The sequence below is a fragment of the Oncorhynchus masou genome, chromosome 30, assembly GCF_036934945.1.
Source record: "Oncorhynchus masou masou isolate Uvic2021 chromosome 30, UVic_Omas_1.1, whole genome shotgun sequence".
NCBI lineage: Eukaryota > Metazoa > Chordata > Actinopteri > Salmoniformes > Salmonidae > Oncorhynchus > Oncorhynchus masou.
Window position 1 is genome coordinate 62,451,117 of NC_088241.1, and position 22,477 is coordinate 62,473,593.

Consider the following 22,477-nt stretch of genomic DNA (forward strand, 5'->3'; position numbering starts at 1 on the left):
ATGAGGTGCCTTATTTCTATTATAAACAGGTTACCAACGTAATCAGAACAGTAAAAATACATGTTTTGTCATTCCCGTGTTATACGGTCTGATATACCACGGCTGTCAGCCAATCAGCATTCAGGGCTCAAACCACCCAGTTTATAAATACATGTTTTACATTCATTGCATAGTCTTTGTAATGTATTACACTCCGTTCACAATCTTTTTTTAGCCAGCACGTATTCTTATCGTGTGATTGTATACGTCATTCGACGTTAAAATTGAATGAAAATCTGCATAACCAATTATGACGTGTGCAAAACAAACCCTACATAATCCATTTAATATAATATAATATATAATATAATATCACGTAGTGAAGTGTTTCTGATGGATGGCATTAGTTTGGCAAAAGCATGTAGGATGTGTGTAGCTCAAGTATTGACAATTGAATCAATGACTCTACCTGAGGAATCTCTTATCAGTCCACTATCCATCATCCGGGCGGGATGTTGGGCTGGGAGCTCCACTGATCAGGGACGCCCGCCATGGAGCCTGGACAGAGAGAGAGGGAGGGAGGGAGGTGGGGGGGGGGCAGAGGAAAAGGCATGAATGACAGGATCAGAGAGGGGAAATAGAGGGAGAGAGAGAGAAAAGAAAGAGAAAGGGAAGGAAAGAGGGAGCGAGAGAGGTGGGTGTGACTAAGCATGAGACCTTCCACTCCAAACTGAACAGTACAGTACTCTCTTTAAGGGTGCACAACACATCTCTTCAAGGGTGAACAACACATCTCTTCAAGGGTGAACAACACATCTCTTTAAGGGTGAACAACACATCTCTTTAAGGGTGAACAACACATCTCTTTAAATCTCTTTAAGGGTGAACAACACATCTCTTTAAGGGTGAACAACACATCACCTTAAGGGTGAACAACACATCTCTTTAAGGGTGAACAACACATCTCTTTAAGGGTGAACAACACATCACTTTAAATCTCTTTAAGGGTGAACAACACATCTCTTTAAGGGTGAACAACACATCACCTTAAGGGTGAACAACACATCACCTTAAGGGTGAACAACACATCTCTTTAAGGGTGAACAACACATCTCTTCAAGGGGGAACAACACATCTCTTTAAGGGTGAACAACACATCTCTTTAAGGGTGAACAACACATCTCTTCAAGGGTGAACAACACATCACCTTAAGGGTGAACAACACATCACCTTAAGGGTGAACAACACATCTCTTTAAGGGTGAACAACACATCTCTTCAAGGGGAACAACACATCTCTTTAAGGGTGAACAACACATCTCTTTAAGGGTGAACAACACATCTCTTCAAGGGTGAACAACACATCACCTTAAGGGTGAACAACACATCTCTTTAAGGGTGAACAACACATCTCTTTAAGGGTGGACAACACATCTCTTTAAGGGGGAACAACACATCTCTTTAAGGGTGAACAACACATCTCTTTAAGGGTGAACAACACATCTCTTTAAGGGTGAACAACACATCTCTTCAAGGGTGAACAACACATCACTTCAGTCACACCTGTAGGAGTTGAGTTCAAATCTCAACTCGCTTTCCAAATCAATATATAAGATATGGTTCAGGAAAAACATGATTTAATGTACAATAGTGCAGTATCAGGTGTCTTACCTGAGAGGAAATCTGTTGCTGCAAAGACCTGGTGCTCTGCCGAGTTGGGACGCACTTCCCCCTGTGGTTCTGGGCGCGAAGCTGATATCTGTCCCCCCGGTGTCACATTAGAACCTGAAGTGTCGGGAACACAGATCACCTCACATTAGTTCCACTCTCTAGCAACACACCGGAAAACCCCCCCACTCACTGTACAGAACAAACGCAAAAACCCCACTCACTCACCTATATTGTCCACTCTACATAAATATATAACAAGCCTGTTAAATCTAAAACAGCATCTGATATTGGTAATACTCTAAACCCTCTCTCTCTTTCCAGTGCAGTCTCAGCTGTATCTCTGTGTAAGTAGCTCTGTGATGATCAGTGGCTGCAGTAGCCTGGGCCGTGGTGACGTCTCCCTGTCTGTGACTGGTTCTGTCCCCCCTCCCGCACCACCGCCCCCCATCCCAGGGCTTTGGCTCCTAACTCCACTATCTAGGCCCTCCGCCTGATCGCCAGATCCGATGTGGCTGTTATTTGGCCGTTGTGAGAGAGAGCACCCCCCCCCCCCCCCCTGTATCCTGCAGTTACAGTGAGGGTGACAGTGAAGCGGGTGGACAGGACGACACCCAAAGTCATAAACACAGCCCCGCCGCATCCAAAAGCCAGACAGGGGGGCAGGCGGGGGGAATTTGGACCTCCCAGACGGGCCACGGGACTTCTCGTCGGTCAGAGAGGGCACTGATTAATTTGAAAGCACCGGTGTGTCCTCACATGTTTCTGTGTGTGTGTGTGTGTGTGTGTGGCTCAGAGTTCGATAATACATTAACCTATTCAGAGAGACAAGAGAAGACACAAAGAGTTGAACCAGATAGGCTGTTTGTATTTGTTAATTTATTATGGATCCCCACTACTTCCTGCTAAGGCAGCAGCTACTCTTCCTGGGGTTTATTATGGATCCCCATTAGTTCCTGTCAAGACAGCAGCTACTCTTCCTGGGGTTTATTATGGATCCCCATTAGTTCCTGCCAAGGCAGCAGCTACTCTTCCTGGGGTTTAATATGGATCCCCATTAGTTCCTGCCAAGGCAGCAGCTACTCTTCCTGGGGTTTATTAGTGATCCCCATTAGTTCCTGCCAAGGCAGCAGCTACTCTTCCTGTCAAGGCAGCAGCTACTCTTCCTGGGGTTTATTACGGATCCCCATTAGTTCCTGCGAAGGCAGCAGCTACTCTTCCTGGAGTTTATTAAGGATCCCCATTAGTTCCTGTCAAGGCAGCAGCTACTCTTCCTGGGGTTTATTATGTCTCCCCATTAGTTTCTGCCAAGGCAGCAGCTACTTTTCCTGGGGTTTATTATTGATCCCCATTAGTTCCTGCCATGGCAGCAGCTACTTTTCCTGGGGTTTATTATTGATCCCCATTAGTTCCTGCCATGGCAGCAGCTGCTCTTCCTGTGGTTTATTATGGATCCCCATTAGTTTCTGTCAAGGCAGCAGCTACTCTTCCTGGTGTTTATTATGTCTCCCCATTAGTTTCTGCCATGGCAGCAGCTACTTTTCCTGGGGTTTATTATTGATCCCCATTAGTTCCTGCCATGGCAGCAGCTACTCTTCCTGTGGTTTATTATGGATCCCCATTAGTTCCTGTCAAGGCAGCAGGTACTCTCCCTGGGGTTTATTATGGATACCCATTAGTTCCTGTCAAGACAGCAGCTACTCTTCCTGGGGTTTATTACGGATCCCCATTAGTTCCTGCTAAGGCAGCAGCTACTCTTCCTGGAGTTTATTAAGGATCCCCATTAGTTCCTGTCAAGGCAGCAGCTGCTCTTCCTGGGGTTTATTATGGATCTCCATTAGTTCCTGCTAAGGCAGCAGCTAATCTTCCTGGGGTTTATTATGGATCCCCATTAGTTTCTGCCAAGGCAGCAGCTACTTTTCCTGGGGTTTATTATGGATCCCCATTACTTCCTGCCAAGACAGCAGCTATTCTTCCTGGGGTTTATTATGGATCCCCATTAGTTCCTGCTAAGGCAGCAGCTACTCTTCCTGGGGTTAATTATGGATCCCCATTAGTTCCTGCCATGGCAGCAGCTACTCTTCCTGGAGTTTATTAAGGATCCCCATTAGTTCCTGTCAAGGCAGCAGCTATTCTTCCTGGAGTTTATTAAGGATCCCCATTAGTTCCTGTCAAGGCAGCAGCTGCTCTTCCTGGGGTTTAGTTATGATCCCCATTAGTTCCTGCCAAGGCAGCAGCTACTCTTCCTGGGGTTTATTATTGATCCCCATTCGTTCCTGCTAAGGCTGCAGATACTCTTCCTGGGGTTTATTAAGGATCCCCATTAGTTCCTGCCAAGGCAGCAGCTACTCTTCCTGGGGTTTATTATGGATCCTCATTAGTTCCTGCTCAGGCTGCAGATACTCTTCCTGGGGTTTATTATGGATCCCCATTAGTTCCTGCCAAGGCAGCAGCTACTCTTCCTGGGGTTTATTATGGATCCTCATTAGTTCCTGCTCAGGCTGCAGATACTCTTCCTGGGGTTTATTATGGATCCCCATTAGTTCCTGCTATGGTAGCAGATACTCTTCCTGGGGTTTATTAAGGATCCCCATTCGTTCCTGCTAAGGCTGCAGATACTCTTCCTGGTGTCCAGCTAAATTAAGGCAGTTATATACAATTAAAACAACATTACATTTCACAACATATGAAGTGTGTCCCCTTAGGCCACATGTGTCTGTGTCTCTTCACAGTCCCCGCTGTTCCATAAGGTGTATTTTAATCTTTACATTTTTTTTTACATCTGATTCTACTGCTTGCATCAGTTACTTGATGTGGAATAGAGTTCATTGTAGTAATGGCTCTATGTAGTAATCAAATCCAAGATGGCGTAGCAGTCAGACGTCTTTGTCCTGTCGTGTCCCTTGTATATATCATTTTACATCTTTTTCTTCGCATATCTTTTAAAATATTTTGCAAAACCTCAACTTCTAAATACTCTCCTGCAACCCGCCTCACCCAATGTGGCGTGGATCTGCTTTTTTTCTAAAGTATTTATATTTACAAACTGAACATTTTCAACTGGATCTTCACAACTAGCTAACCGCAATCCCGGATGACTACTCCTGGCTAGCATTTCCATGCCAGAGCAAGCACCAATTAGCTTGAAGCTAGCCCGGCCAGGGCTCCTGTGCTACCATCGAAGCATACTCCTGGGCGACAATATCCGGACCCCTTCTACAGCCAGTACGGGGCACGGAACCCCGCAGATCCCCTACGACTGGAATACCGACATAATCTGCCCGAGGACTCCAACAGGCCCCTCAGGCACGAAGCCCGCTGAAGGCCCATTCTGCTAACCAGCTAGGCCTGCTAGCTAACTAGAGCTACTTGGAACCCTACTAATTCCACGACTGGTCTATCGACGTTACCGAACGAAGAGGCAAAAACAGACTTACCCCCATCGCGACGTCCCCCAAAGGCTAACTTGCTAGCCCCTGCTATCTGCTTGCTTGCAAACCCGGCCTGCTAACTGCTAGCTTGCCCCGGTCTACTAACTGCTAGCTTGTCTAGCCCCTGAACGTGCTAGACGGCCAGTTCGAATAGCCTTTAGCAGTACCCTTATCTTACTTCTCCTCTGTTCCTCTGGTGATGTGGAGGTTAATCCAGGTCCTGCAGTGTCTAGCTCCACTCCCACTCCCCAGGTGCTCTCATTTGTTGACTTCTGTAACCGTAAAAGCCTTGGTTTCATGCATGTTAACATTAGAAGCCTACTCCCTAAGTTTGTTTTACTCACTGCTTTAGCACACTCTGCCAACCTGGATGTCTTAGTCGTGTCTGAATCCTGGCTTAGGAAAACCACCAAGAACAATGAAATCTCCATCGTTAACTATAACGTTTTCCGCCAAGATAGAACTGCCAAAGAGGGCGGTGTTGCAATCTACTGCAAAGATAGTAATACAGAACGCTGCAGGCTATCGAAGTCTGTGCCCAAATAATTTGAGTTTCTACTTCTAAAAATGCACCTTTCCAGAAACAAGTCCCTCACTGTTGCCGCTTGCTATACACCTCCCTCTGCACCCAGCTGTGCCCTCGATACCATATGTGAATTGATTGCCCCCCATCTATCTTCTGAGCTCGTGCTACTAGGTGACCTAAACTGGAACATGCTTAACACCCCGGCCACCCTGCAATGTAAGCTTGATGCCCTCAATCTCACACAAATTATCAATGAACCTACCAGGCACAACCCCAAATCAGTAAACACGGGCACCCTCATAGATGTCATCCAAACTAACTCGCCCTCCAAATACACCTCTGCTGTTTTCAATCAAGATCTCAGCGATCACTGCCTCATTGCCTGCATCCGTAATGGGTCTGCGACTAAACGACCACCCCTCATCACTGTCAAACGCTCCCTGAAACACTTCTGCGAGCAGGCCTTTCTAATCGATCTGGCAGGGGTATGTGGGAATGACATTGACCTCATCCCGTCAGTAGATGAAGCCTGGCGATTCTATAAAAGTGCCTTCCTCACCATCTTAAATAAGCATGCCCCTCTCAAAAAATGTAGAACTAGGAATAGATATAGTCCTTGGTTCACTCCAGACCTGTCTGCACTTGACCAGCACAAAAATATCCTGTGGCTTTCTGCATTAGCATCGAATAGCCCTCGTGATATGCAACTTTTCAGGGAAGTTAGGAACAAATATACACAGGCAGTTAGAAAAGCTAAGGCAAGCTTTTTCAAACAGAAATTTGCATCCTGTAGTACTAACTCAAAAAGTTATAAGAGAATAAGAGCACCACCTCCCAGCTGCCCACTGCTCTGAGGCTTGGAAACACTGTCACCACCGATAAATCCACTATAATTGAGAATTTCAATAAGCATTTCTCTACGGCTGGCCATGCTTTCCACATGGCTACCCCTACCCCGGTCAACTGCCCGGCACCCTCCACAGGAACTCGCCAAAGCCCCCACCATTCTCCTTTACTCAAATCCAGATAGCTGATGTTCTGAAAGAGCTGCAAAATCTGGACCCCTACAAATCAGCCGATCTAGACAATCTGGACCCTCTCTTTCTAAAATGATCTGCCGAAATTGTTGCAACCCCTATTACTAGCCTGTACAACCTCTCTTTCGTATCGTCTGCGATTCCCAAAGATTGGAAAGCTGCCGCGGTCAACCCCCTCTTCAAAGGGGGTGACACTCTAGACCCAAACTGCTACAGACCTATATCTATCCTACCCTGCCTTTCTAAGGTCTTCGAAAGCCAAGTTAACAAACAGATTACTGACCATTTCGAATCCCACCATACCTTCTCCGCTATGCAATATGGTTTCAGAGCTGGTCATGGGTGCACCTCAGCCACACTCAACGTTCTAAACGACATCATAACCGTCATCGATAAGACACATTACTGTGCAGCCGTCTTCATTGATCTGGCCAAGGCTTTCGACTCTGTCAATCACAACATTCTTATTGGCAGACTTGACAGCCTTGGTTTCTCAAATGATTGCCTCGCCTGGTTTACCAACTACTTCTCTGATTGAGTTCAGTGTGTCAAATCTGAGGGCCTGTTGTCCGGACCTCTGGCAGTCTCTATGGGGGTGCCACAAGGTTAAAATCTTGGGCCGACTCTCTTTTCTGTATACATCAATGATGCTGCTCTTGCTGCTGGTGATTCTCTGATCCACCTCTACGCAGACGACACCATTCTGTATACTTCTGGCCCCTCTTTGGACACTGTGTTAACTAACCTCCAGGCAAGCTTCAATGCCATTCCACTCTCCTTCCGTGGCCTCCAACTGCTCTTAAACGTAAGCAAAACGAAATGCATGCTATTCAATCGATCACTGCCCGCACCTGCTCGTCCGCACCTGCTCGCCCGTCCAGCATCACTACTCTGGACGGCTCGGACTTAGAATACGTGGACAACTACAAATACCTGGGTGTCTGGTTAGACTGTAAACTCTCCTTCCAGACTCACATTAAGCATCTCCAATCCAAAATTAAATCTAGAATCGGCTTCCTATATCGCAACAAATCATCCTTCACTCATGCTGCCAAACATACCCTCGTAAAACTGACCATCCTACCGATCCTCGACTTCGGTGATGTCATCTATAAAATAGCCTCCAACACTCTACTCAACAAACTGGATGCAGTCTATCACAGTGCCATCCGTTTTGTCACCAAAGCCCCATACACTACCCACCATTGCGACCTGTACGCTCTCATTGGTTGGCCCTCGCTTCATACTCGTCGCCAAACCCACTGGCTACAGGTTATCTACAAGTCTCTGCTCGCTAAAGCCCCGCCTTATCTCAGCTCACCATAGCAGCACCCACCCGTAACACGCGCTCCAGCAGGTATATATATATATATATATATATATATATATATATATATATATATATATATATATATATATATCCCCATTTAGCAGACGCTTTTGTCCAAAGCGACTTACAAGTCGGCTGGGGCCACTACTTTTACATATGGGTGGCCCTAGCGGGAATCGAATATCTCACTGGTCACCCCCAAAGCCAATTCCTCCTTTGGTCGTCTTTCCTTCCAGTTCTCTGCTGCCCATTACTGGAACGAATTGCAAAAATCTCTGAAGCTGGAGACTCACATCTTCCTCACTAGCTTTAAGCACCAGCTGTCAGAGCAGCTCACAGATCACTGCACCTGTACATAGCCCATCTGTAAACAGCCCATCTATCTACCTACCTCATCCCCATACTGGCATTTATTTATTTTGCTCCTTTGCACCCCAGTATCTCTACTTGCACATTCATCTTCTGCACATCTACCATTACCTCATTTGCACTCACTGTGTATGGACTTTTTGTTTTGTTTTGATCTACTGTATTATTGACTGTATGTTTTGTTTATTCCATGTGTAACTCTGTGTTGTTGTATGTGTCGAATTGCTACGCTTTATCTTGGCCAGGTCGCAGTTGTACATGTGAACTTGTTCTTAACTAGCCTACCTGGTTAAATAATGGTGAAAAAAAATGTACCTCCCATAGTCTGTGAAGAGACCTTTGGTGGCATGTCTTGTGGGGTACACATGGGTGTCTGACCTGTGTGCTAGTAGTTTAAACAGACAGCTTGGTGCATTCAACATATCAATACTTCTCACAAATACAAGTAGTGATGTAATGGCGCCGGAGGGGATGGCTGCCGTTTTACAGGCTCCTAACCAACTGTGCTCTGTTGTGTGTTTTTTCGCGTTGTTTGTAACTTATTTTGTACATAATGTTGCTGCTACCGTCTCTTATCATCGAAAAGAGCCTCTTGATATCAGAACAGCGATTACTTACTTTGAACTGGACAAAGAGTTTTTCTTTAATAACTCTAGGGGCAGTATTTTCATTTTTGAAAAAAAAAAAAACGGGATATTTTGTCAGGAAAAGATGCTAGAATATGCATATAATTGACAGCTTTGGATAGAAAACACTCTAAAGTTTCCAAATCTGTAAAGATATTGTCTGTGAGTATAACAGAACTGATGTTGCAGGCGAAAGCCTGAGAAAAATCCAATCCGGAAGTGCCCCAGGTTTTGAAAGCGCTGCGTGCCAATGACTCCCTACTTGGCTGTGAATGTACCATCAACGAGCTTACGATTTCTACGTATTCTCCATGGTGTCTACAGCATTGTGACGTAGTTTTACGCATTTCTGTTGAAGAATAGCCGTAGGCGAGCACATTGCGTAAGTGGTCACATGGGGGCTCCGAGAGAGATTCTCGTGTAAAGTACAGAGGTAGCCATTACTCCAATCGGTCCTAGAGAAAAACGAATTGTCCTGATATATTATCGAATAGATATTAGAAAAACACCTTGAGGATGGATTCTAAACTAAGTTTGCCATGTTTCTGTTGATATTATGGAGCTAATTTGGAAAACAATTCGGAGTTGTGGTGACCGCAATTTCCGGGCGATTTCTCAGCCAAACGTGAAGAACAAACATAGCTGTTTCACCTACAAAAATAATCTTTTGGCGAAAAAAATGAACTTTGGCTATCTACTTGGGAGTCTCGTGAGTGAAAACATCCAAAGTTCATCAAAGGTAAACGATTTAATTTGATTGCTTTTCTTATTTCCGTGACAAGGTTGCCTGCTGCAAGGCATAATGCTATGCTAGGCTATTATAAACGTACACAAATGCTTGTCTAGCGTTGGCTGTAAAGCATATTTTGAAAATCTGAGATGACAGGGTGATTAACAAAAGGCTAAGCTGTGTCTCAATATATTTCATTTGTGATGTTCATGAATAGGAATATTTTCTAGGGATATTTATGTCCGCTGCGTTATGCTAATTAGTGTCAGGTGATGATTACACTCCCGGATCCGGGATGGGTAGTATCAAGAGGTTTTAATGAGTCCGGAGTGAAGGATATACTCAAACAAACTGAACGATCTACGATTAAGACTATCCTACCAACGGGACATTAAAAACGGTAATATCTTATGTTTCACCGAGACGTGGCTAAACGACGACACAGATAAAATAGAGCTGACTGGCTTCTCCGTGCATCAGCAGTACAGAGCAGCTACATCTGGTAAGACAAGGGGTGGGGGTGTGTGTCAATTTGTCAATAACAGCTGGTGCCCGATATCTAATATTAAAGAAGTATCGAGGTATTGCTCGCCTGAGGTAAAATACCTCATGATAAGATGTGGACTGCACTATCTACCAAGAGAGTTCTCATCTGTATTGTTCGTAGCCGTCTATTTACCACCACAAAACGAAGCTGGCACTAAGACCTCAACCAACTCTATAAGGCCATAAGCAAAGAAGAAAATGATCACCCAGAAGCGGCGCTCCTAGTGGTCGGGGATTTTAATGCAGGCAAACTTAAATCAGTTTTACAAAATTTGTACCAGCACGTCACATGTGCAACCAGAGGGAAACAAAACTCTAGACAACCTTTACTAAACGCATAGAGACGCCTACAAATCTCTCCCTTGCCCTTCATTTGGCAAATCTGACCATAATTCCATCCTCCTGATTCTTGCTTGACAAGCTAAAACTAAAGCAGGAAGTAAAAGTAACTCACAAAATTCGGAAGTGGTCAGATGACACGGATGCTACGCTATAGGACTGTTTTGCTAGCACAGACTGGAATATGTTCAGGAATTCATCCAATGGCACGGAGGGGTATACCACCTCGGTCACCGGCTTCATCAATAAGTGCAACATCCGCATCGAGCTAAAGGCTAGAGCTGCCGCTTTCAAGGAACGGAACACCGGAAGCTTATAAGAAATTCCACTATGCCTTCAGACGAACTATCAAACAAGTAAAGCGTCAATACAGGATTAAGATTGAATCCTACTACACCAGCTCTGACGCTCGTCGGATGTGGCAGGGCTTGAAAACTATTAAGGACTACAAAGGGAAACCCAGACACAAGCTGCCCAGTGACACAAGCTTACCAGACGAGCTAAATGCCCTTTATGCTCGCTTCGAGGCAAGCAACACTGAAGCATGAATGAGAGCACCAGTTGTTCCGGACGACTGTGTGATCACGCTCTACACAGCCGATGTGAGTAAGACCTATAAACAGGTCAACATTCACAAGCCTCTGGGCCAGACAGATTACCAAAACGTGTAGTCAAAGCATGCACGGCCCAACAGGCAAGTGTCTTCACTGACATTTTCAACCTCTCCCTGACTGAGTCTGTAATACCTACATGTTTCAAACAGACCACCATATTCCCTGTGCCCAAGAAAGCAAAGGTAACCTGCCTAAATGATTACCGCCCCATAGCACTCACGTCGGTAGCCATGAAGTGCTTTGAAAGGTCATGGCTCACATTAACACCCTCATGCCGGAAACACTAGACCCACTCCAATTTTCATACCGACACCCAACAGATCCGCAGATGACGCAATCTCAATCGCACTCCACACTGCCCTTTCCCACCTGTACAAAAAGGACACCTATGTGAGAATGTTGTTCAGTGTTCAACACCATAGTACACACAAAGCTCATCACTAAGCTAAGGACCCTGGGACTAAACAACTCCCTCTGCAACTGGATCCTGGACTTAGTAACGTGCTGTCCCCAGGTGGTAAGGGTATGTAACAACACGCTGATCCTCAACACTGGGGTCCCTCAGGGGTGCGTACTTAGTCCCATCCTGTACTCTCTGTTCACCCACGACTGCATGGCCAAGCATGACTCCAACACCATCATTACGTTTGCTGATGACAGCCTATAGGGAGTAGGTCAGAGACCTGGCAGTGAGGTGCCAGGACAACAACCTCTCCCTCAATGTGAGCAAGACAAAGGAGCTGATCTTGGACTGCAGGAAAAGGCGGGCCGAACAGGCCTCCATTTAACATCGACGGGGCTGAAGTGGAGCGGGCCGAGAGCTTCAAGTTCCTTGGTGTCCACATCACCAACAAACTATCATGGTCCAAACACACCAAGACAGATGTGAAGAGGTCACGACAACACCTTTTCTCCCTCAGGAGAATGTTTATTGTCTATGCATAGTCACTTTACAAATTACCTCGACTATTTATTTATTTTATTTTATTTCACCTTTATTTAACCAGGTAGGACGGTTGAGAACAGCTAACCTCTACCCCAGCACATTGACTTGGTACCGGTACCCTCAGTATATTGCCTCGTTATTATTATCTAATTTTTTTATTATCTTATTTTATAATTTTTTAAAAACTTGAGTTAATTTAGTAAATATTTTCTTAACTCTATTTCTTGAACTGCATTGTTGGTTAAGGGCTTGAAAGTAAGCATTTCACGGTAAGGTCTACACTTGTATTCACCAGATGTATTTGATTTGATTTGATAAAGTCAATCTCTCCTCTACATTGAGTGAATATAAACTGACAGAGACATTCAGTGGAGTTAGAGGGACATAAATTAGGTTACTTACATTATGACTGCCAACGCCTCAAGGAAAATGTACATTTGACACAGCATTACGACAACTCAGCGACACAATGGTAGGGATTATCTGAGCAGAGTTTGGGTCACTGATAAATCACCGTCTCACTGCAGCCTTGGAATGGTAACATTGCAGAGATTTTTACGTTTGCTCCCTTGACTTTGTGCCAAAGGGATAGAGGAAAAATAACTTGTTTAGAGGGAAGAATATTTCCTTATTGTCCTGTATTACTTTCCGAGGGGCTGACATCTGGCAGAGCAGTTTTGAAAGGGAATTACTGGCTCCTGGCAAGAAAAAGTATGTTTGAAAAATAAAAAAACACAGAAATCATAGCGATCAATCAATCAATCAATAGCTTTCACTTTTCACAATGTATAGTCAAGATAGCTTAGCAAAGCAATGAGGTACTGAGATGAGATGAACTGGACCAAACCGTGTCTGAATGCCTCCATGATAAGGCATGTTTGTGCGCCTCTCTCCAGGAAACTGGGACAGACCACTCAGGGGGCTTGGAGCTCTAGAAAGGTCGGCAGGACTAATAAATCAATGGTAAGAAAAGGGGTGACAGATCGAGAGGTTTTATGCTGTGAGAGGACAGTGCTTGGATCTTTACGAAGATGGGAGGCGAGGGAGCATTGAGGACAACCCAGATGAGAGAAAGGCCTGGGTGGGTCACAAAAGCATCCGAAAACAGCGGGACACTGACAGCTCCCGGCGGCCCAACTCCCCAGAACCCACACACATTACTAAATAAATCAACTTCAGACTGGGGGTACGTGGGCGGGCGTCTGTGCCCAAACATGCCAAGTCATGTAGCACTCGTAGCAGCCTGCCCCTGGAACCCAGTGTGGGGAGCGAGGCTGCATGACCTCCCATTGTTCAGTCAACAAGCTGTGAGCTATTGAAATACGCCAGCCCAACTGAACACAATGGGTTTGTTTGAGGGCATTGGGGAAAACAAATCAAGGCCAAAATGAAGGGGGCCCAGACAGAAAGAGAGAGAGAAGGGGGTGGGAGTAGAGGGGAGATATTGGTAAACCATAAGTTAGGGCTTTCTGGGCCAGTAACATGAAGAGCAGTGAACTTTTAGATGACTTTGCCTGGAGTTTTATAACTGTGGCCCTCTTCCTATCCATCCATCCCTCTCTCTCTGTCTCTCTCTCTCTCTCTCTTTCTCTGGCTCCTAGCGTACTCTATGGCTCTGTCTGACCCAGATAACTACTGCTGTTTCTGTGGGCAGAGGATCTCAGTGTGTGTACGTACCATGCCGTCTATATATATATCCCTGTCATGGTTATGCCGAACAGGCAGCATCCTACAGGGTCAGTCGGGCTGTCTGAGTCGGAGAGAGATAAAGTCCCTTTGAATGTGTACGGATGGGTGTGACACAATCTCCGCATCCATCTCAGTCTCTAACACAACCCAGTAACATTCTGTTCTGCCCATCTCAGTATCTAACACAACCCAGTAACATTCTGTTCTGCCCATCTCAGTATCTAACACAACCCAGTAACATTCTGTTCTGCCCATCTCAGTATCTAACACAACCCAGTAACATTCTGTTCTGCCCATCTCAGTATCTAACACAACCCAGTAACATTCAGTATCTAACACAACCCAGTAACATTCCGTCTCTAACACAACCCAATAACATTCAGTCTCTAACAGAACCCAGTAACATTCAGTCTCTAAGACAACCCAATAACATTCCGTCTCTAACACAACCCAGTAACATTCAGTCTCTAACACAACCCAGTAACATTCAGTCTCTAACACAACCCAATAACATTCAGTCTCTAACAGAACCCAGTAACATTCAGTCTCTAAGACAACCCAATAACATTCCGTCTCTAACACAACCCAGTAACATTCAGTCTCTAACAGAACCCAGTAGCATTCAGTTTCTAACACAACCCAGTAACATTCAGTCTCTAACACAACCCAGTAACATTCAGTCTCTAACACAACCCAGTAACATTCAGTTTCTAACACAACCCAGTAACATTCAGTCTCTAACACAACCCAGTAACATTCTGTTCTGCCCATCTCAGTCTCTAACACAACCCAGTAACATTCAGTCTCTAACACAACCCAGTAGCATTCAGTCTCTAACACAACCCAGTAACATTCTGTTCTGTCCATGTCTCTGTCCCTGTCTCTGTCGCTGTCTCTGTCCCTGTCTCTGTCCATGTCCTTGTCCCTGTCCTTGTCCCTGTCCTTGTCCCTGTCCTTGTCCCTGTCCCTGTCTCTGTCCCTGTCTCTGTCATGTCTCTGTCCCTGTCTCTGTCCATGTCCATGTCCTTGTCCCTGTCCATGTCCTTGTCCCTGTCCATGTCCTTGTCCCTGTCCATGTCTCTGTCCCTGTCACTGTCCCTGTCTCTGTCATGTCTCTGTCCCTGTCTCTGTCCATGTCCATGTCCCTGTCCTTGTCCCTGTCCCTGTCCATGTCCTTGTCCTTGTCCCTGTCCCTGTCCCTGTCTCTGTCCCTGTCTCTGTCATGTCTCTGTCCCTGTCTCTGTCCATGTCCATGTCCATGTCCTTGTCCCTGTCCATGTCCTTGTCCCTGTCCATGTCCTTGTCCCTGTCCATGTCCTTGTCCCTGTCCCTGTCCATGTCCCTGTCTCTGTCTCTGTCCATGTCCATGTCTCTGTCCCTGTCACTTATGACGATTAGACACCTGGACAAGTTAAATGCATCTCAATAGGACTCAAATGAAAAGGAGAAAAGGGGGAAGCACTAACTTCCACACGACACATAATCCAATATTTTTAGCCCGACTTAGTGTGGGTACAGAACATTTTAAATGAGACTGGGTGGTAGGGAAGGCAGAGCAAAACAAAATGACAGAGCAGTGGAAATGTCAGGTTTAGCCTCGGCTAGCTCCACAGTGTTGTCCTCCAGCTGACCCCAGGTTTCCCCCCCCCGCTCATTATTCCCAATCGGAGCTCTGCATGCTGGGTAAACACGTTACCAAGACAGGGCGAGGGACAAGGGCAGCACCACAGGGGGAACCTCCAAAAAAGATTGATTCGGGGGATATATCTACGTCCAACAGATGGACCATGGATTTAACTTGACGTGGTGTAGACGCCTGAATCGACTGAAACATCTGATAAACGTTGACATTCGGGTGAATCCTTTGAACAACGCAAAATAAAAAATAGAACATAGTAAATTCTAATATAAAAATAAAATTGAACAAAAAAAGAGCTTAAACCACATAAATTGATGAACATAGAAGAGTTGTATGTTGTGGTCAGACAGGATGACACATCCGATACAGGTGCAGGGTCTTGACCAGACGTTAGATCACAGCTCTGGGTTTTTAATTGCTACAGTCTGTCGCCCTGCAGCTTTTCCCTCTGGAATACCCCCCCAGACAGACACACACACACACACACACACACACACACACACACACACACACACACACACACACACACACACACACACACACACACACACACACACACACACACACACACACACAGACACAGAATGCTGTGCCATATGTGTGTGTGTGTGTCTGTGCGTGTCTGAGTTTGTGTGTGTGCGTGTGTGTGTCTGTGTCTGTGTGTGCGTGTCTGTGCGCATGTCTGAGTGTGTGTGTGCGTGTCTGAATGTGTGTGTGACATTGTTGCCGTCCCTAGCATGGAATGTAAAGGAAGCCAGCGAGCATTTGACCTCTCTTGATTAAAAAATTATAAAATGAATAGGCAATCAGTGGTGAGCTAAACTGAGCAAGCGCAGCTGTGAATGGTCCTGCAGCACCAAAAAAAAGTGTGAAGGGAAGCCAGTTTGGATCTGGCTTCACACCAATCACATCACATCAAAAGCCAAACGTAATTGACAGAATTGTTGCATCGATGGAGATTTCATGCCATTCTGTCACACCTCCTTTTCATAGCGTTAAACACTGAACAGTCACTGGGGGCCTGTTTGAACAGATAGTGTCCCCTTCAGTGGTCATCTCATCTCTGTTACATCCCCCTGTCCCACAGGAAGACACCACATTACATCCCCCTGTCCCACAGGAAGACACCACGTTACACCCCCCTGTCCCACAGGAAGACACCACGCTACATCCCCCTGTCCCACAGTATAGTACACCACCAACCATTTTGAGAAGCTCTAAATGTGGATTTAATGTCATTGGGATGAGGGATCAGAACTTTACATGTGGAAATGGCAGAAGATGAAAGAGCTAGCTTCCCACTACAGAGGGCATCAGTGAGGAATGAGGATACACTGGTGTGCTTTCCCAACCTACGGGATTAAAGGCAGATCATGAATACACTGCTCAAAAAAATAAAGGGAACACTTAAACGACACAATGTAACTCCAAGTCAATCACACTTCTGTGAAATCAAACTGTCCACTTAGGAAGCAACACTGATTGACAATAAATTTCACATGCTGTTGTGCAAATGGAATAGACAACAGGTGGAAATTATGGGCAATTAGCAAGACACCCCCAATAAAGGAGTGGTTCTCAGTTCCTATGCTTCCTGGCAGATGTTTTGGTCACTTTTGAATGCTGGCAGTGCTTTCACTCTAGTGGTAGCATGAGACGGAGTCTACAACCCACACAAGTGGCTCAGGTAGTGCAGCTCATCCAGGATGGCACATCAATGTGAGCTGTGGCAAGAAGGTTTGCTGTGTCTGTCAGCGAAGTGTCCAGAGCATGGAGGCGCTACCAGGAGACAGGCCAGTACATCAGGAAACGTGGAGGAGGCCGTATGAGGGCAACAACTCAGCAGCAGGACCGCTACCTCCGCCTTTGTGCAAGGAGGAGCAGGAGGAGCACTGCCAGAGCCCTGCAAAATGACTTCCAGCAGGCCACAAATGTGCATGTGTCTGCTCAAGCGGTCAGAAACAGACTCCATGAGGGTGGTATGAGGGCCCGACGTCTACAGGTGGGGGTTGTGCTTACAGCCCAACACTGTGCAGGACGTTTGGCATTTGCCAGAGAACACCAAGATTGACAGTCTGGAGACGCCGTGGAGAACGTTCTGCTGCCTGCAACATCCTCCAGCATGACCGGTTTGGCGGTGGGTCAATCATGGTGTGGGGTGGCATTTCTTTGGGGGGCCGCACAGCCCTCCATGTGCTCGCCAGAGGTAGCCTGACTGCCATTAGGTACCGAGATGAGATCCTCAGACCTCTTGTGAGACCATATGCTGGTGCGGTTGGCCCTGGGTTCCTCCTAATGCAAGACAATGCTCGACCTCATGTGGCTGGAGTGTCAGCAGTTCCTGCAAGAGGAAGGCATTGATGCTATGGACTGGCCCGCCCATTCCCCAGACCTGAATCCAATTGAGCACATCTGGGACATCATGTCTCGCTCCATCCACCAACGCCACGTTGCACCACAGACTGTCCAGGAGTTGGCGGATGATTTAGTCCAGATCTGGGAGGAGATCCCTCAGGAGACCATCTGCCACCTCATCAGGAGCATGCCCAGGCGTTGTAGGGAGGTTATACAGGCATGTGGAGGCCACACACACTACTGAGCCTCATTTTGACTTGTTTTAAGGACATTACATCAAAGTTGGATCAGTCTGTAGTGTGGTTTTCCACTTTAATTTTGAGTGTGACTCCAAATCCAGACCTCCATGGGTTGATAAATTTGATTTCCAATGATAATTTTTGTGTGATTTTGTTGTCAGCACATACAACTATGTAAAGAAAAAAGTATTTAATAAGAATATTTCATTCATTCAAATCTAGGATGTGTTATTTTAGTGTTCCCTTTATTTTTTTGAGCACTGTATATAGAGGCTTTAGCCACATTTCTTCACATTTCTTGTTTGTACATTATTAGGATGAAAAGAGAGTCAGGCTTTGGTGTGCGTTCAAAAGTTTTACAGTAGGGAGGCAGAGCAGGCAGCAGACAGGATAGTGGAGCAGGCAGCAGAGAGGATGGTGGAGCAGGCAGCAGAGAGGATGGTGGAGCAGGGAGGCAGAGAGGATGGTGGAGCAGGCAGCAGAGAGGATGGTGGAGCAGGCAGCAGAGAGGATAGTGGAGTAGGGAGGCAGAGCAGGCAGCAGAGAGGATAGTGGAGCAGGCAGTAGAGAGGATAGTGGAGTAGGGAGGCAGAGCAGGGAGGCAGAGAGGATAGTGGAGCAGGCAGCAGAGAGGATGGTGGAGCAGGCAGCAGAGAGGATAGTGGAGTAGGGAGGCAGAGCAGGGAGGCAGAGAGGATAGTGGAGCAGGCAGTAGAGAGGATAGTGGAGTAGGGAGGCAGAGCAGGGAGGCAGAGAGGATGGTGGAGCAGGCAGCAGAGAGGATGGTAGAGCAGGCAGTAGAGAGGATAGTGGATTAGGGAGGCAGAGCAGGCAGCAGAGAGGATAGTGGAGCAGGCAGTAGAGAGGATAGTTGAGTAGGGAGGCAGAGCAGGGAGGCAGAGAGGATAGTGGAGCAGGCAGTAGAGAGGATAGTTGAGTAGGGAGGCAGAGCAGGGAGGCAGAGAGGATAGTGGAGCAGGCAGTAGAGAGGATAGTTGAGTAGGGAGGCAGAGCAGGGAGGCAGAGAGGATAGTGGAGCAGGCAGTAGAGAGGATAGTTGAGTAGGGAGGCAGAGCAGGGAGGCAGAGAGGATAGTGGAGCAGGCAGTAGAGAGGATAGTTGAGTAGGGAGGCAGAGCAGGGAGGCAAAGAGGATAGTGGAGCAGGCAGCAGAGAGGATAGTTGAGTAGGGAGGCAGAGCAGGGAGGCAGAGAGGATAGTGGAGCAGGCAGCAGAGAGGATGGTAGAGCAGGCAGTAGAGAGGATAGTGGAGTAGGGAGGCAGAGCAGGGAGGCAGAGAGGATAGTGGAGCAGGCAGTAGAAAGGATAGTGGAGTAGGGAGGCAGAGCAGGGAAGCAGAGAGGATGGTGGAGCAGGCAGCAGAGAGGATGGTAGAGCAGGCAGTAGAGAGGATAGTGGATTAGGGAGGCAGAGCAGGCAGCAGAGAGGATAGTGGAGCAGGCAGTAGAGAGGATAGTTGAGTAGGGAGGCAGAGCAGGGAGGCAGAGAGGATAGTGGAGCAGGCAGTAGAGAGGATAGTTGAGTAGGGAGGCAGAGCAAGGAGGCAGAGAGGATAGTGGAGCAGGCAGCAGAGAGGATGGTAGAGCAGGCAGTAGAGAGGATAGTGGAGCAGGCAGTAGAGAGGATAGTTGAGTAGGGAGGCAGAGCAGGGAGGCAGAGAGGATAGTGGAGCAGGCAGCAGAGAGGATGGTAGAGCAGGCAGTAGAGAGGATAGTGGAGCAGGCAGTAGAGAGGATAGTGGATTAGGGAGGCAGAGCAGGGAGGCAGAGAGGATGGTGGAGCAGGGAGGCAGAGCAGGGAGGCAGAGAGGATAGTGGAGCAGGGAGGCAGAGAGGATAGTGGAGTAGGGAGGCAGAGAGGATAGTGGAGTAGGGAGGCAGAGGAGGGAGGCAGAGAGGATAGTGGAGCAGGCAGTAGAGAGGATAGTGGAGTAGGGAGGCAGAGGAGGGAGGCAGAGGAGGACGTCCCTCCTCATTAAGCACATCTGCTGTGGGGCCATCCATCCGCTGCTGCAGCCCCCAGCAAAAAGTAGGGCAGCCTGTCCCATATAGCTGGAACTGCAGATCTCCCCCCGGAGAGGAGAGACAGAGAGAAGCCGGCCAAGAGGCCACACAGCAGCGCTAGCCAGGCCCCCTGCTCCGCTCAGCAGAGAACATGAGAGAACTCCAGTCTCATGAGAGGAGCGGGAACGAACAGGTTGATCTAACCTTTTTATTTTGACCCCTTTTTCACCGCAATTTTGTGGTTTCCAATTGGTAGTTACAGTCTTGTCCCATCGCTGCAACTCCCGTAATGACTTGGGAGAGGCGAAGGTCGAGAGCCGTGCGTCCTCTGAAACACAACCCAAACAAGCTGCACTGCTTCTTGACACAATGCCACTTAACCCGGAAGCCAGCCGCACCAATGTGTCAGAGGAAACACCGTACACCTGGCGACCGTGTCAGCGTGCACTGGGCCCGGCCCACCACATGAGTCCTTAGCGTGCGATGGGAAAAGAACATCTCTGCCTGGCCAAACCCTCCCCTAACCCAGACGACGCTGGGCCAATAGTGCGCCGCCCCATGGGTCTCTCGGTCGCGGCCGGCTGCAACAGAGCCTGGTCTCGAACCAGGATCTCTAGTGGCACAGCTAGCACTGTGATGCAGTGCCTTAGACCACTGCGCCACTCGGGAGGCCCTAGGTGTGAGTAAAGTTACATTTAAAAAAGAATGGTACAGCTCTTTTAAGTGTAAAACAGTTTCCTGTACTGTACCAGTAGGAAAGCCAAGTGAGTTTTTGTGGGGATCACTATTTTCCGATATCGGTCTCCCGTCCCTCTTGTGTTGTTAAAGGACCTTGATTAATGATCGAGTGTCCTGCCCTCATTAATAATTATAGGAAACATTATTCTTCAGAAACGTTATTCCTCAAGCAGACTACTTAATTGCAGTTTAAAACGATTCCCCATTTCAATAAGCCAATGCTTTTAATGGAAGGTTAAGACGTTGGCACCGTCTCTGACCTCTACAAAAGAAAAGCTAAAAGGCCCGTTATGTAATCAGAGAAGCAGTTCCAGCCACCACCAGGCTTCTGAAACAGATTTCTACTGTTATGTTCCACTGTCATCTGCCAGTTTTAGTTTTCACAACAGCAAAAAACACTCAGGATTGAAAGGTTGGTATGGCAAGAATAGCATAGCACTAGAACTCGCTCTCTTATCTTTCAATAAAAGGACAAAAAGAGAATGAGGTAGAGTTAATTAACATTTAATCAGGGGCGCAACTTTGGTCATAGAAGTGGGGGGGGACATAACATATTATTATTTATGTTTTTTTCCAGTCGGATAAACACTCCAAACAACCTACCCGACCGCTTGGAGGTGTCCGCATGGTCCTAAAGCACACCATTGCCCTGTTGCGCTAGGACCATGCCTCAGGACTACCTGGCATGATGACTCCTTGCTGTCCCCAGTCCACCTGACCGTGCTGCTGCTCCAGTTTCAACTGTTCTGCCTGCGGCTATGGAACCCTGACCTGTTCACAGGACGTGCTACCTGTCCCAGACCTGCTGTTTTCAACTCTCTGGAGACAGCAGGAGCAGTAGAGATACCATACTCATGCTGGTCATTTATGAACATTTGAACATCTTGGCCATGTTCTGTTATAATCTCCACCCAACACAAACCAGAAGAGGACTGGCCATCCCTTATAGCCTGGTTCCTCTCTAGGTTTCTTCCTAGGTTTTGGCCTTTCTAGGGAGTTTTTCCTAGCCACCGTGCTTTTACACCTGCATTGCTTGCTGTTTGGAGTTTTAGGCTGGGTTTCTGTACAGTACTTTGAGATATCAGCTGATGTAAGGAAGGGCTATGATTTGCGTATCACATACCACTGATAAAACTGGAAGGGGACAAAAATGCAATTTCAGAATGGGGGGGGGTGTATGTAAACTTCTGACTTCAACTGTATAATTTGAATAGGAGATAAGAGAAAACCAACAAACATTGAAAAGCAAAAAGCAACATTCACAGAATCAACAAGAGGTTAATTTGAGGAACATTGGTCAAGAAAGAGAAATCAGGTCTGTTTGAAAGAGTTTATTAGACCGACAGACAGACAGACAGACAGACAGACAGACAGACAAACTAAGACAGACAGACAAACTAAGACAGACATTTAGATACGGACAAACTAAGACAGACAGACAGACAGACAGACAGACTAAGACAGACAGATGGACAAACTTTGACAGACAGACAGACAGACAGACAGACAGACAAACGAAGACAGACAGACAAACTAAGACAGACAGACAAACTAAGACAGACAGACAGACAGACAAACTAAGACAGACAGACAGACAAACTAAGACAGACAGACAGACAAACTAAGACAGACAGACAGACAAACTAAGACAGAC

At 46.8% G+C, this 22,477-nt stretch overlaps 1 protein-coding gene across 1 annotated transcript in view; it reads right to left on the bottom strand.

The window, feature by feature from the left end:
* Window positions 1-22,477, bottom strand: part of LOC135521685 (uncharacterized) — a 196,216-nt gene that overhangs the window by 91,621 nt on the left and 82,118 nt on the right. Inside the window, 3 exon segments of the mRNA XM_064947360.1 lie at window positions 449-493; window positions 496-537; window positions 1,650-1,763. Of these exon segments, the coding sequence (XP_064803432.1) occupies window positions 449-493; window positions 496-537; window positions 1,650-1,763 (201 nt within the window).